We start from the raw sequence: 14,860 nt of genomic DNA, 5'->3' as shown, positions 1-14,860 counted from the left end.
CATATATATTGCTCCAGGAACTGACGTAGCGCAGCTTCGCATCTTCAACCTAAACAGGGGACGGTGGGGGCGGTCTGTGTGTTTTATCTTTCAGGGCTCAATGTCGCTGCCTGTAGCACCTAAGACGTCGATATTGCGCGGTAGCATTTTAGCGCTATTAAATTGCCGGCAATAGATGGGCTAATTGAAGCTGGTGCCAAAGGGACATCGCGGAGCTAATAACAGCGCCTCCCCAGCTAAGGTTACATTGTCCTGTGACATCATTTAAACCTATGTATTAGTGCTGGAAGCACAAACCTCTTTGTGCAAATAACATTTGTGACAAGCAGCTTTGTTGTTGTGTTAGATTAAAACGCTTGAGTTAAACAATAGTGAGTGTTGCCCGTTTTGCATGCATTATTGCTCCATTGGTAACATACTGCAACGCCTAGTTATTTCAAGATAAAAGCTAGTGTTTTGTGCCTGGGCTAAGAGGAGTAAGTCTCTAACGAGGGTCCAGATGAATGTTTTCTATCGGTTTCACTTTCTTTCTAACGCTCTTCTCCGAGCACCCCTAGGAGACTCTCTCCGACGTCATTCTCCTGCCATCTAGTTGACCTTCAACCGCACACTTCCAAAACCTCATTCAGGCTCTGAGCAGCAACCAATAGGAAAAGTCATGCTTAAAGTGCAAAGATCTAGAAACAATGGTGCCACTTCTGCTTTGGCTCCCAAGATTAATGTGTATGTGTCTATATCTATGTGTGTGTGTGTGGTTCTGTATGTGTGTGCGTGTGGCTGTGTGTGTATGTGTATGCGGCTCTGTGTATGTATGTGTGGCTCTGTGTGTGTGTGGGAGGCTCTGTGTGTGTGTGGGAGGCTCTATGTGTGTGTGTATGTGTGTGCCTCTGTGTGTGTTGCTCTGTGTGGGTGGCTTTTTTTGTAGGTGGCTCTATGCGTGGGTGGCTCTGTTTGTGTGTGGGTGGCTCTGTGTGGGTGGCTCTATTTGTGTGGGTTGCTCTATGTGAATAGCTCTGTGTAGGTGGCTCTGTGTTGGTGGGTGGCTTTGTGTGTGTGGCTCTGTGTGTGGGTGCAAATGCAATAGGTCTTGCATTTGAGCTAGATTAAGCTATTGACATTGTAAATAACAATGGCGTTTCTTTAAATGTTTAAAAAACAAAAACATTAACAAAAAAAATGTCATGAGCAGTGACAATAGCTCTAACTTTAACAATGCCGAGACCATTGCATTGTAAAGGCTGGTTTACTTTTCTCTCCATCATGTCCACTTCCATGCTACACCTCTGGGTTGCTTTTAACCTTTTAACTTCCGTGCTACAGGTTTGTTTGTTATTGCTTTAAACACCACCAAACAAATGGCATGGGCTATTAAAGCAGTTTGTGATTTTGTTTTACAGTTTGGCGCTTCCTTTCACAGCACTAAACAAATGATAAGGAATTAAAGCAGTCCGTGTGATTGCGTGTGTTTGTATGCTGCGTCTCCTCACTGTGCATACAAAGTATGTGTCTGCTTAAAGCATACATAAGCTGAAACCGGACTCCCATACTCTTTCCAGACAAGCAGTCCACTCACATTCTTCAGCCCAGGCTTCCACTGAGCAACAGGCATTTTGGACAAGTCTGTGCCTTTTCGAACACAAAGTATGAGTCTGTTTAAAGCACTTCAGCTTTGCGCAGTGCTGCAACTACTCCATTTCTCCTTAAAATCCGTGCCCAAGTCCTCATTCTCATTTCTATTCTACCAAAAGTGCTTTCATGCACCCTATATTCATATGCACTTAAGTGCAAGGGATGTAGCCTAACAACCACAGCTAGACTCTACTCCACCCCAATCTAACCCACTCCACCTCAATCTATACCCATCTACCCCATCCCAATCTACCTCACCCCACTCTATCATTATCTACCCCACCCCATTCTATTCCAATCTAACCCACCCCATTCTATCCCAATCTACCTCACTTCATCCCAATTTACCCCCACTCCACACTACACCACTCCAATCTACCCCAGTCCAGTCCACCCCACTCCACTGTACCTCAATCCACTCCACTCTACCCCAATCTACTCCACTCAGAGCTACCCCACCCCACTCAAAGCAACCCCTCTCCAATCCCACACCACTCCAGCCCAATCCACTCAACGCCGCGCTACCCCAATCTACTCCACGCCACTCTACCCCAATCTACCTCACTTCATCCCAATTTACCCCACTCCACACTACACCACTCCAATCTACCCCATTTCGCTCTACCCCAATTTACCCCACTTTGCTCTACCCCAATTTACCCCACTTCGCTCTACCCCCATCTACCCCACTTCGCTCTACCCCCCCCCATCTACCCCACTTCGCTCTACCCCCATCTACCCCACTACCTTTTAGCCAAGCTGAAGAGCAGACACAGTGGTGTACAACATCGTGTAAACTCATTGCCAAAGCCTCACACATAGGCAAGACCCATTGGCTTTGCCAAGGCTTGTTACTGAAATATTTGTTTAAAAACCATCAACTTCGCGGGGCGCTTAAAGTCAGAGAAGACACAAGAAACATTTCCTGGAATAACCTTTGCTGCTTCTCTCCGAGTACAGAAATCTTATAAAGTAATTTAGCCGCCCTGTGGGTTTTTATAACAGGCTTTCAAATCGAACCCATAGCGGCTGGAATTACATCTCTGTGCTCATCTCTGCTAAACCTGCCTTTAACTTGACGTCTACTAACCGCTCCCTGCTCGCTAAGGCCCTTTCAGCTTTGATCGAATGGTGGTTTTTAAAATAACTCGAGTCGTACATCTGAGGTTTCAGATTCTAAGAGAGGCAAGGCAGGGCAATCAAACAGAATGAAGCTTTAGGAAAAGACTACAACGAAAGAAGTGGAAGAGCACAAGCAAATATCTAAAAAAAGAAGGGAGAGGCAGGAGAGAGGGGGTGAAAATCAAAAGAGAACAAGACGGGAAAAGGAGGAGGAGATAAGAGAATTGGATACAGTCATATGGATTTCTGTACTTTGGAGTTCCCAAGGAGCCAGAAGGCCTGACGTGCATCCTACAACGAAGGCCACTGCTCGTTAAACACAATGAGGAGGAACATGCACAGCAAGCACCCATGGTTATGGTAAAAATGTAGGTGCATATTTTTTACATGCATTTTCAGTAGCAGAAAAAATGCATGTAGCTGCGCAAAAAATGTTTTTTTTCCAAATTACTAACTGTTTATTTGTCTGAACCAATTAAATTCATTTTCTACTTTATTAAAAACAAACTGTGCGAGGATGAAGGCGCACGGCTATAAAAAATGTGCCACTCTGCCCTTAATCAGTTTAGTCTGTCCTGTGTTAGGCCACATGGGTCTCAATCTGCGAGGCTGGTTAGGTCTGTAACACTTCCAAAAGTGACATTATTTCAAGTTGAGGTTAAACATTAACCAGAAATCTCAGTCCTAACTGGCCGAGTCTGTGCCCTTGGTGCCTGCACCAAGTGAACATTTTAAGTGTAATCAGCCAGTTTCAAAATACCCCGAAGGTGGTTAGTCTGTGTGTGGAAGGGACTTCTGATCCAGACTCTGTGGTGGCCGCTGATCTCTGTTAGTACTGTAAAGTGTCACCGAGACTTTATGAACAGGACTGTCTGAACCCTAAATCCTAAATTGCGCGCTGGAGCTGGGGTTCATTTAAGGGAGGGGGCTTCTTGATTACTTGGACTTTCGAGCTGCCTTGCCCCACAGGTGCCGAGAAACAAAGGCAGAAGGCAGACCTATATACAACACTCCTCTCGACGCCTCTATATAATTGAGAACACGTAGTAAACCGAGTCTGTAACCATGTAAAGCTTAGTGTGTCTGCAGAGGACACCCACATCTTTCCTCGCAGGACAAGATTGGCTGCAGGGCCGTCTGCTATTTGCATCACAGCAGATTAACACAACTGTATATTATTATTTTTGTTTGCCTTATTTAGTATAATTGTGGCTCTGCGTTAGCCAGCAGAGGAGCAGCTTAGGCTGTTGTGAACCTTATTGTTTTCTTGAACATTTTTAACTACTTACAGTCCTTAAGTTTAAATAAAGCTATATTAGTTTTTAAGTATACAAGTCTAACTTGATATTGAGTTTATGGAGTATAATTACTAGTGTAAAGCAGTACTGAGTTCCAAACCCTTTATCACTTCCTGTAATACATTTTGACTACTCGATTGGCTAGAACTGGAGAAACAAGCCTGTGAAGGACATAACTCGGTTATAAAATTGAGAGGGCACCAGAAACCAAAACCCTTCGATACCAGAGGTAAACACCAATACAAAAGCATCATAATAAAAGATACGAAAAAAAACCAGAACCTGTAGCAAACTGGGAGTCTGGGAATGCCACACAGCCAAGAGTCAACTGGTGATATGGCAGGGCTAGGAATCAAAAAATATAAATGGCAATGAAAGGACTAACATTCAAACTAGCCTATATCCCATTCTACGGATTACAACGCAATAAACCAAGTAATCTGACATTCACACACAAGATATACGGCATAAAAACTCAACCTGGGAAGCTTACAGAATCTTGCGCTGCTAACTAGAAAATTCAAACACCTGGGGAGCAGCCACACAATCCTTTGGACATTGATTTGGGGATTTGCTCCTGTTAAAACTTCACAATTTTTTCACAAATGTTTAAAGTAAACCTTCCCTCTGTGAAAGCCAACTAAACTAATGATCCTCATTACCTAACATAGGGCAGAATCTCCTCTAAACTTCCCTCTAAATCACCTCCACTTTCATTTTGCTTACAAACTTAGTGGTTTTCTTTTGCCTTCAATGACATCGCCTTGCCCATTTCTTTATTTGTGCCTTACATTATATCCTGTCCACTCCAAACCATTGCCCATGTTCTTGGTTTCTACTGCCACCCTGATTTGCCTTGCTCTCCTCACCACGCCCATCCACTAATTTTCCTCCTGGTTCTCCTGCCTGGTTTCTACATCTATACGTTCTTAATCAGAGTTTTCTGGCTCCCACTCTTAAACTATTTCCTCTTATTTTCAGTTAATTCTTCAGTCTCTTGCCCGATTCCTAGAACTAAAAGGTCATTTTCCATGGTCCCTTTACGGTCTTCATTAACCCCATAAGAGAGCCTTATTCAGGACCCCTCTGTGTGTTCCTCTTCTCTAATGGTCACTCAGCTGGTAATCTTTCAGTTTCTTACTCAGGGTTCTCCACTCCATTTCATCCTCTCTTCCAATAACAGCAAACTCTTCCATCAGATTCATTTGCTCTGTCTCAAGTCTTTTTGGCGGCCTTTCTATTTCTTAGGAGGACATGATCATTTGTCTTGTTACTGCTTCTCCTGCTTCCTATTCTTCTCAACTATGTTTTTCTCATGTTGCTTCTATTGCAGACTCTACTGCCTCTTCCGTCTGTTTTATCTCATTCCTACATCTCCTGCCTTCTTTTTGAAAGCAAAATAATTTAAATTGATATGCTTGCATGAACATGTAAGAACTTCCTATTTTTTTCTGCTTGTTGAGTTTTCAAAATCTCAATATAGAAGGCTTTGATCATGTAACTTCCTACCTATTTAAGTATCTGGAAATAGCACTGAAGTGGAAAAAAGTATGACCCTAACAAACATTAATTCTCAACACAATGAAACAGGTTGGCGGGAATTCACCATTAATCCCCACTGAAAGTTTAAGGGCATGCTGACCTGTTGCTTATATGTGACCAACCGTGGCTAAATCACATGCAAAGGGTATTCAGAATCTCCAGACCACAAAATAGGTGTAATTGTTAATTAAACTATCTCCAATTGACTGATAATGGTGTCACCTTCGATGCTATATCTTCCCACTAGCTCCCCATCTTTGATGGGTATCGGTTGGTGCATCGCCTTACATTTTGGTGTGTCTCCCCATCTAGGATCTAGGCAGGAGCTGGTGCAGTCTCAGTTCCACCCTGCAAAGGGCTGCCAGCAAAGGTTCAGCCGATGTCTACTAGTGTAGGTCAGTTAGGCATAGATTTAAATACTCTTGATAGGCAGGTTCTGTCGGACCTGTCCTGTGTGGATAACATTGATCGGGCACTGGGGAAAGCTTACATACACCACGCATGCAGGCAGCAGGTTGCGTCCAACTCGCAACTTTCGGGGTTACAGTACTGCTGCCAACACGACTGGTAGCTCACACCACGGAGTAATCTTTGATCAGATTCAGTTGTGGCACTTCAAAAACAGCGATTTTGGGGGCATGGTCCAGCGTTTAACTTGCGTCTCTCCTCTGACTCTCCACACTCCTTTAGGAATACCTGCCATGGTAAGGCCTGTGTTCTTTCAGTGTTTAATTTGCAATGCTGGCTATTTTGTTTAACCATGGAAGGTGTTTCAGTGCGAAGCTCTTGGGTTCAAACGCCAGCCGGGACATGTACCACTTTCTAATCTCCTGCATCATTCCAGCCCCTTGGGGTTCACTATCCCAGTCCCCAGGTTATCGCAATATCCCCAGCACAGCTGCGTTCATCACATCCACCCTCGCTGTATCAGGATCCCTCTGTCCTGCAGATGGGTTCCACACCACCTGGTAGCTCATGTCCATTCGGGGTCTCTCTAGGGCACAAAAGTTCAGCCTCATGGCTGGGATATTTGTCTCTCTTGTGGAGCCGCAAAATACTTCTTGGTTTGGAAATAGTCGCCTAGGGGACTGAGTAAGCCACTCCTCTCAGTGTCTCCATTGGTGTTTATGGTCTACTGGCGAGTGCTGCACCCTGCTACCTTTTGGATTCTCTCGAGACCCAGTTTCCATCAGTTCAGGCTGTTTGTCACTGATGTCCACCATAAAATGTCTGGTCTAACATATTTTCAAATTGGTTTGGACAGATCTTCAGATTTAAGAGCTTTAACATCAGTCTCACTTAAACTGATCTTGTAGTATCCAACAGCCTGGGACTGATGGAGAGAGTGATCTTAGATCGGAGGAAAGTCACAGAAACGGTTCCCTGTAAGAAACTGGAGACATTAAGATACGTCAAGGAAAATGCCCACGAGAAGGCATGATTGGTATTGTAAGCTGGCAACCTATGGCTCGGGAATAAGCTCCTTTGGCAGTGAAAAGAAAACTAATTTTCAAACCTCTGCGCAATCTGTACAAGAAATCAATGAGCGCATTGGTCATGAAAGGAGACTGATCATCTACCTCCGTTAGTTCCAAGCCCCAACCCTAGTTATGATCACCTTACAAAATTGGTTTTAAGTGCTGAACGCTAGGTACACCCTACGCCTTCTTAGCATTCTTAATAAATGTACTATAGCATGTTGTCACTAAGTTGATCTCTAAAAACTGACAATCCTTCAAAGGAAGAAACAGCGGAGACGATGGTCCAGATGTTCAGAGCCAACTTGTTGAGAAGTTAGGCAAAACTGACGGCTGCGAAGCATAAGTTAAAAGACTTATGGATGAGGTCAATGGCCACATGTGTGAAGGCTGTATAATCAACAGCAAGGCCCTTAGCTGATAAGCAAGGAGATCCTGCTACTACCAGTAGTGATGATGCCATAGAGAAGGTTTTAATGTTGATGTTCACAGGGCCAACACATACATTTTCATCATGGTTAAGTAACCAGGAGTTTACTGGGAAGGCTGTTCCACAAGTAAAGACAAGGTTATGGCTAACCCTTTTACTCGGGCCCCCCCTTAGGAAACATTGTAATCTTCAGTAATGTGATCTCTTTTCTGATACATTAAACATTTGTAGAAGGGAGGTCCATGCCAGAACAAACATATGTAAGGCTCTTTGCCCGAAGAAGCATAATTTATCCCTGAAAGTCTCCCAGCTCTTGATCATTTTTACCCTGCTGGAAAATCCCTTGTATGCAATTTTTCGCCAAATGAACAAGAAAGAAGCAGAAAATGCAATATTCACATGAATCCTCAAGATAAACATTATTCTTTCTGAAAAACTTGTAATCTTCCAAAAGTCTGTTTTCTTGACTTTGGACATGATTATAAACTATGGAGCGGTTTCGATCACATTTACACAAACCCCGAATATTGCTGAATATCAACACCAGTTTTACTTGGGCTAAACTAACCTGGCGGAACAGCTTAGTGCAATTTAAACATACATTTTCACCCTCATCTTTGAAAAAGCTTTGTATTAAAAAGTAAAGGACTATAAAATGACACAAAAATAGGGTCCATATACTTTCTTTCGGATAGTATGCAACCGAGATAACGAGTTGTCTAAGAAGCTAAAGCCCGTATTTTCAGCTGTGTCATGCAACAGAAGAAAAACCATTAAATACCATTCTGAAAACATTTGAATTGAACTGTTCAATTGACCATTTTATGAGGAATGGAATTTACCAGTAGCTGAAAATGGTCTTCCCATTTGTTTTTCTACAAAGTTAGATCCATTCACTCTTCCATCACTCCCTTTCCATTTTCGCCCCTTGTTTCTATCTCCCTCTTCCTCTGTTCCTTCGATTAGAGTGGGGTTTTCAGAGTTGGCAATAACATTACATCGAAAATTTGTTCTGACCCAGGATTTATGATATGTTCCAACATTCGCCTTCCTTTGAAAACAGATTTTTTCTTTTTTTTGCACATTGATATATGTTTTTGTTCTACAATACAATACGGCAAGTGAAAACACAATATTTGCATGTAGGTGGAATAACTGGTAGATAAACAACCCTGGATGCATACTTAATACTAGTCGAGATTTGTGCTCACTTAGGACATTCTTTATGTATTTCGCTATAAGTGTAAAAAACTGTATAAGATGTGGGAAATCTCGGTCCTACCTGAAGCAGACTTCTCAGGAGACACGGACCTGAATATTTAATGCGACAAAAATATGATTTAAGGTATTCCTGTTCATAGTGTAGTGTAAATATTTTCAGCTACTCAAGGCTAGCCATTAGACTGCGCCTGGTCTGCTTGGCATCAGCAGCAATCCGTTATCATATGAGAAGGAATACATCATTTTTTTAATCTAATTAAATATACACATCGGTGAAAGCTTCACCTTTGCTGTAGAATCTAAAATTCTTCACAAAATATAACAGAATGGGATTGTTAATTAGTGAAAGGTCATTTCTGCATCAATTTAAAATTTCTGAAAACACTAATTTTGTCGCTGTGTTGTGAATGCTCGCAAAATCCAGGTACTCATCCAAGGAGAAAACTGTTAGTCGCTCATAAGCTGCATCTAGAGTTCTCGTGCTTTAGTATCTTTTATTCCTCATTGTCCGGCTCGGAACCGTAAGTTGGAAATTTGATGAGCTCAAGAAACTAACTTATGGATGACTGTCCCTTGCCACTCCACTCCTGACTGCAGATGCACCCTGATTATTCTGCGCTTGGAGCTGCAATGTATGTGTGAATGTTTGAGTAAATGATTGTAAGTAAGTTTAATATGATGTGAGAAGACTATGCTCTTCAGGAACGTGGACTGTCTGGAATTAGTTTTTTTATTAAGTGAATGGTTACCATGGTGCTTAGGTCAGAATTTAAACATTTTGATGATTTACAATTCAAATAATTTCAGTGTAACTACTAATGAATATTATTCATCTTTTGATTTGTTCTTAAAGTATTAATGTTTTGCATGAATGTGAGAAACAAATGTAACAATCGGATCTGTGGTGGAAATGTTTATAAAGTCATAGCCTGGTTACCCAAAGGCACTGCAATGTAATTAGTGGCAGATTGTGCGCTATGCAAGTGTTAATAACCAATAAGGCACTAACATGACATACTTGAAAAAATAATAATCGATTCTGCACAATTAATTTCACTTCCTCCCCTAGGTTCACTAGAGTGACCAACCCCCACCCCTTTCATCTTCTTGCCCGCCTGCTGTCACCCATTCTCTTGTTCGCATAGATACCTCTGTGTCCTGCTGCTCATCGTTCCACCGCGGGTTCAAATGGCCAACCCGGGAGCTGAGATTGGTTGAGATGGCATAGCGTGGCTCTGCATCACACTGGGAGATGCCATTGTCAATGGCATCAATCTCCTCCACAAAATTCTCATACATCTGGGAGGAAAAATAAGACGTGAATCACAATGTATCAAAGAAACCATAAGCACACGAAGACCAGAGACGGCCCATATGTAAACACATGAAAGGCTCAGAAGACCAAAGCCATAACATGTCCGAGAGGACATGTCACCGAGGAAGATAAAATGCTAGTAGTTGGTGCACACAGTAATAGCCAACTAAATTAAATTACAGCTCTCAAAGTAACCATTATTTTATTTTCACTGCTGGTTTGTAAAATGGTAAATTTAGTGATACCACCAGAAGAAAAGTCCTAGACTTGAGAACATACCACCAAGACCCCATGCCCTTCCAATGGATTGCAATTTTAAAAACTCCAAGCCACGATTTATCCCCTCACTCATCCTTCACTCTAGCAGTTCTGGAACTTCGCTTCTTCCAAAAGGGGAGAGGAAAGGGAATCCTCTGTGGAAGGATCAACGTTGCAGAACTTGACATCATGTATTGGTCACTGAGTTGAGTAAAAGTATACAACATCTTAAGCCACTCCAAAACATCAAAATAGTAATTCCTTCAAACGAATAAGAAAATAGCTTAAACGCTGAAGAAAGGTCCCATTGAACACCCCCCAGCATCTTTTTGCCCTACCTTATCATACAGCACTGATATCTGCGGATCTTCCTCCTTGGTACCCAGGATGTGGGCCAGAATCCGGGACCCAAAGTGCAAGTACACCAGGCCTGCACTGCTGAGTTTGGTCACCCAGGGTTTCTCAGGTTTTAGGCTGTTCATGGTCCCAACAAAAGACCTGTGAAAAGCAACAGGGGAGAAGGAATCAAAATAGAAACAGAAAGGGGATGCTACTGCCTGGACTGAGCAGAGTCGTAACACTACCTAATAAGCCAAACAAAATTCAGTACATGTAGTGCTTCATTGACATGGTCAAAAGTCCTGCGTGTCATTAACCTGCATATAGCAGTGCAGTAGTAAAATATGGATAGTAATTTCGACTTTGATAGAGAGCGTAATAAACCCGCTTTGTTGTTGGCTCTGGAAACGTGTTCCTATTCCCCATCACTCTCCAAGACATATCAAAGATATTGCATTATACAATCCTATTCACCAACTTGGGTACTGACATGCAAATCTGCCTCTCCACTTATGCAGAACCACAATTTAAAGCAAAAGCCAAAACACATTAAGGGCCACAGAACATGCAAACTCAGTTTGTACCCGTTAGTAACAATAAGGTCCATGCACACGCCCGCTGCAACTCCCCATCCAGCTAAGTCGTCAGAGGCCCACTAGTCCAATCCGGTACCCAGCAGCTAATCAGAAACACAACCCCTCCAAACTCAAGTGCCTAATCCGGTCACACATTCCATGCACAACTGGGCACAGCACATCCTCGAAAACTTGCCTCTCCTTTCCTGCCTCTACCACACCTACCAGCACATCCCTTCAGATGCTCCTGTTATCCCCATGTTGTTGGAGTTTATAAACAGCCCCTGACACGGCCCTGCTGGTCCACGCTTCCTTTCACTGTTTCCAATGTCAAACAGCAGCAGACCAAATACAAAAAATGCTCACTTCTGTGGAATAAAAACATATTCTAACAGACAAAGGGCAAAGAAAGGGTCTGCACTGAGTCTGAGAGCAAGACCTTCTATTTGGTGCAGCTGTTATGGGGTTTCTGGACTTTGGAGATGGGTTGGGTAAAGACACTTCAGTAATCTCTCCAGTCTGATCTACTGGTTGTCTTGCAGTCTCCCAGTACCTGGCAGGGCCAGCGATGCGGAACACAAAGTCAAGTAACTTAAGGGATCTCAGGGTCATTTCAAGAACAAGCTGAACTTTCTCAAAAATCATACCATGCCAGAAGCATTTCTGTATGAAGATCTTTTGAATTACTGTAGAACAACGAGCATCAAGATTAAGGGTCGGAGGAAGAAGCCCGAGTGGAGTCATTGAAGGATGTGTAGTGGACCTCCTGGGCCCAGGAAAGCAAGACTTGTCCAAATGCAGTGGTGGTGTGTTTCAAATACACTACTCAGCTGCCTGTCTTTTCTGATTTTCACACTTCAAAGTGAAAGAACACGTATAATGCGCCCAGCTAACAAAGGGCAAAACTCAATTTCAAGTGCATACCTGCACCTCCTTAAAGGATCAGTCAGTCAGCTATTAGTTTACAATGAAAAGTCACCATCGGAAAGCCCAACTGGAAACAGACACAGAAGTGGAACTTTTTCTGGGAAAGCACGTAATAAGCAAATGTTCCCCGGCGTGGACCAGATTACAGCAAACCCAGTTTAAAACACGCTAGGAGACTCAAGCTGAAACTGTGTTCATTCTTCCTGCAATTCAAGTATAGCTAAGAATTACCTGGCATGAAAGCAAGGCTGTTAAAGAAAGCGGTAGCTGTTTGTTTGGAGATCTTAACAGTGTGTAAACATAAGGGGCCAATGTTTTGGAAAAAAAAGATTTGCATTTTTTTAAATTTGCAATTAAAGGAACCCAACAAAAAGGTCAATTAAGTGGTGAGAGACCCTTATACCTACTTTCCATCCCTCTTCATTGGACGGTTATGTGAAAATTATATGACACAATGGTAAATATAGACAGGTTGCTCTTTACCCTCGATTCAATCCCTTGCAAGCCAGAATCACAATAATTCTATGATTTATAAAAACAAAACAATCGTCACACCATTATGGTTTAAAATGTAAATTCCCTTATGCAGCTCTATACAAATCTGGAGCGTCAACTGTCAATGCGAATTAGGACTATACAAGCATAGCCACGTAAGTCACCTATCCCAAGCAGCTTCCCGTTCTTGCATCTCTAGCTGCAAGCCATTACAAAGTTTATCTACTTTTTTACATAAGATAGAGGGAGCTAGCCTCCTAGGACTGAGTGATAAAAATACAAAACGATTCACATAATCCCCCTTTAAAACTGCCAAGTCCCGTATCAACAAATTTTGCTCCTGGCAACAAATTCTACTATCAATACTAATCAAATGATTAAACCCTTTTCCTCCGGCCACTTTCAGCAGCAGTGAGGGAAAGAATACAATTGATCTCTTATAACTCGATGCTTTCATGTCTAAACCTTGACAAATCTGTTCTCTAGCTCTATTTCTCAAACCACCCAGAAGTAGAGAAATTGAAAATAGAACTACCCAGTATGGCTTCAACTGCTTTGAGACCATCCTGTAATTGGATTTGCTATAATAACCTGGACAGACATTCATTTTGTGAAATGTTGTACATTTCATGCAAAAAAACAAAACAAAAAGAAAAGGGTGAAGACAAAAATCGCCACCATAGTGGGGAAAAAAATTATAAAAGCCCATCCAGGTTACTTATGGCATAATTAATGTCAGCCACACTACTTAAAATGCTATTTTATAAGATAAATTAAAATTACTCAATCTTATCATTAAAAGCATTGAGCACACAATTTAAGAAAATCAAAAATATACTTGACTCAGTCACCCAAACATATTACTTTGTGGGGCTGGATAGAACCATCAAAATGATGGTTGCTCCTCAAACTTGTTTTAGGGAAGTTCGTGCTCCATCTCTACAAAAGTCTGAAAATCATTGAATAAACTGGTCTCCAATTTTATCTGGAGAGACAAGAGGACTAGATAAAACTTACATCGTGAGTTACTTTCTGAATTATCAAATAGCTTTCTTGTCCAGATTAGCCACTTGGTGGCTGAACACAAATACCACCACATTCACCCAGTTTGGGTTGCAACGGAGGCTGACCTAGTCAATACTCTATCCCTTATAAATAGGGCAACATCAAAAAACCTGCAAGTACCACATTCCTTAATGATCATAAAAGATACAACAACAACAACGAGAAACTTGGACAAAAGATCCCAAAACAAACTAAAGTTTCAGAATTAGTATCAAGATTCAACCCACAAATCACAATTGGATGCAGTCTTTTGGACGAATTGGGCAGTCTGTGGCATTATTCTCATCAAACACCTTGGTATTCCTATGAAGTCTCTTTTGCTGAGTCGAGTGGTGGCGTGCAGAGGCGAGTGGCAGCCCGCAGAGTGGTCGAGTGGCGTGCATTAGAGTTTTATAGTGTGAAGAAGTGCTGAGTGGAGTTATGTCTTAGAGTGGAGTGGGAAACAGTATCTTTGAGTGGAGTATGCATGGTTCGGTACCACAATGCCATTAGAGGGAACACATTTTCAATTGAAATGGCTGTTAAATTTGCACAGTCATAGCTTTACTGATACAGGCCTCAAGAAATCTACTCACCAACTAGTTATGGCGAGTCAGATTTTATCAGGGCAACCTTTTTTTGGGGTCTACTGGCCCGTTCTGGCAAGCTGACAAAGAGCAGGTTTTCTGTTCACTCACAAAGTGAATGAGCAGTAAAGATGCCTTTAAATCTGGTCAGATTTGCTCCAAGTTCAGAGACCAAGGTCAAAAGTCAATTTATGTCTTTGTACAATTAATGTTGGAGTCGGAGGAAGAAAATCTGAGTATTTTGTATAGTGAAACGCCGACAATCGTGCTGTACAAAGTGTGTGAAATGAAGGGCCGCAATTTTTTTCTTAACACAACATTTAAATATCTAATGAGGGAACTGTACAAACATTTCAAATTATATTTCATTAGGTAAAAAATGAATCCACATTTTTGTAACTAGGATGAAAAACAAGATTTTAATAGGATGAAAACAAATCAGAACACTTTAATTAGTGATGTGCAAATAATCTCTGCTGAATTCCAGTTTCCAAAGATTGTTTATACGCTATATAGTTTTTTCAGTAAATATGCGTTCGTGTGAACATTTGTGGCCATTTCAATAGAAAATGTGCTGTCTGTAAATGACAGTGCAATACC

General features: G+C 41.9%; 1 protein-coding gene across 1 annotated transcript in view; it reads right to left on the bottom strand.

Moving 5' to 3' along the window:
• MYG1 (MYG1 exonuclease) overlaps nucleotides 1-14,860 on the bottom strand; it is a 103,991-nt gene that overhangs the window by 21,135 nt on the left and 67,996 nt on the right. The window contains exons 3-4 of the mRNA XM_085654669.1: nucleotides 10,632-10,791; nucleotides 9,870-10,019 (exon numbers count right to left, since the gene is read on the bottom strand). Coding sequence (XP_085510795.1) covers nucleotides 9,870-10,019; nucleotides 10,632-10,791 — 310 coding nt within the window. The remainder of the gene's footprint in view (nucleotides 1-9,869; nucleotides 10,020-10,631; nucleotides 10,792-14,860) is intronic.

This window comes from Triturus cristatus, chromosome 4_1 (genome assembly GCF_964204655.1).
Source record: "Triturus cristatus chromosome 4_1, aTriCri1.1, whole genome shotgun sequence".
NCBI lineage: Eukaryota > Metazoa > Chordata > Amphibia > Caudata > Salamandridae > Triturus > Triturus cristatus.
Note: the sequence above shows the minus strand (reverse complement) of the source record. Positions and strands in the feature narration are given on the sequence as shown.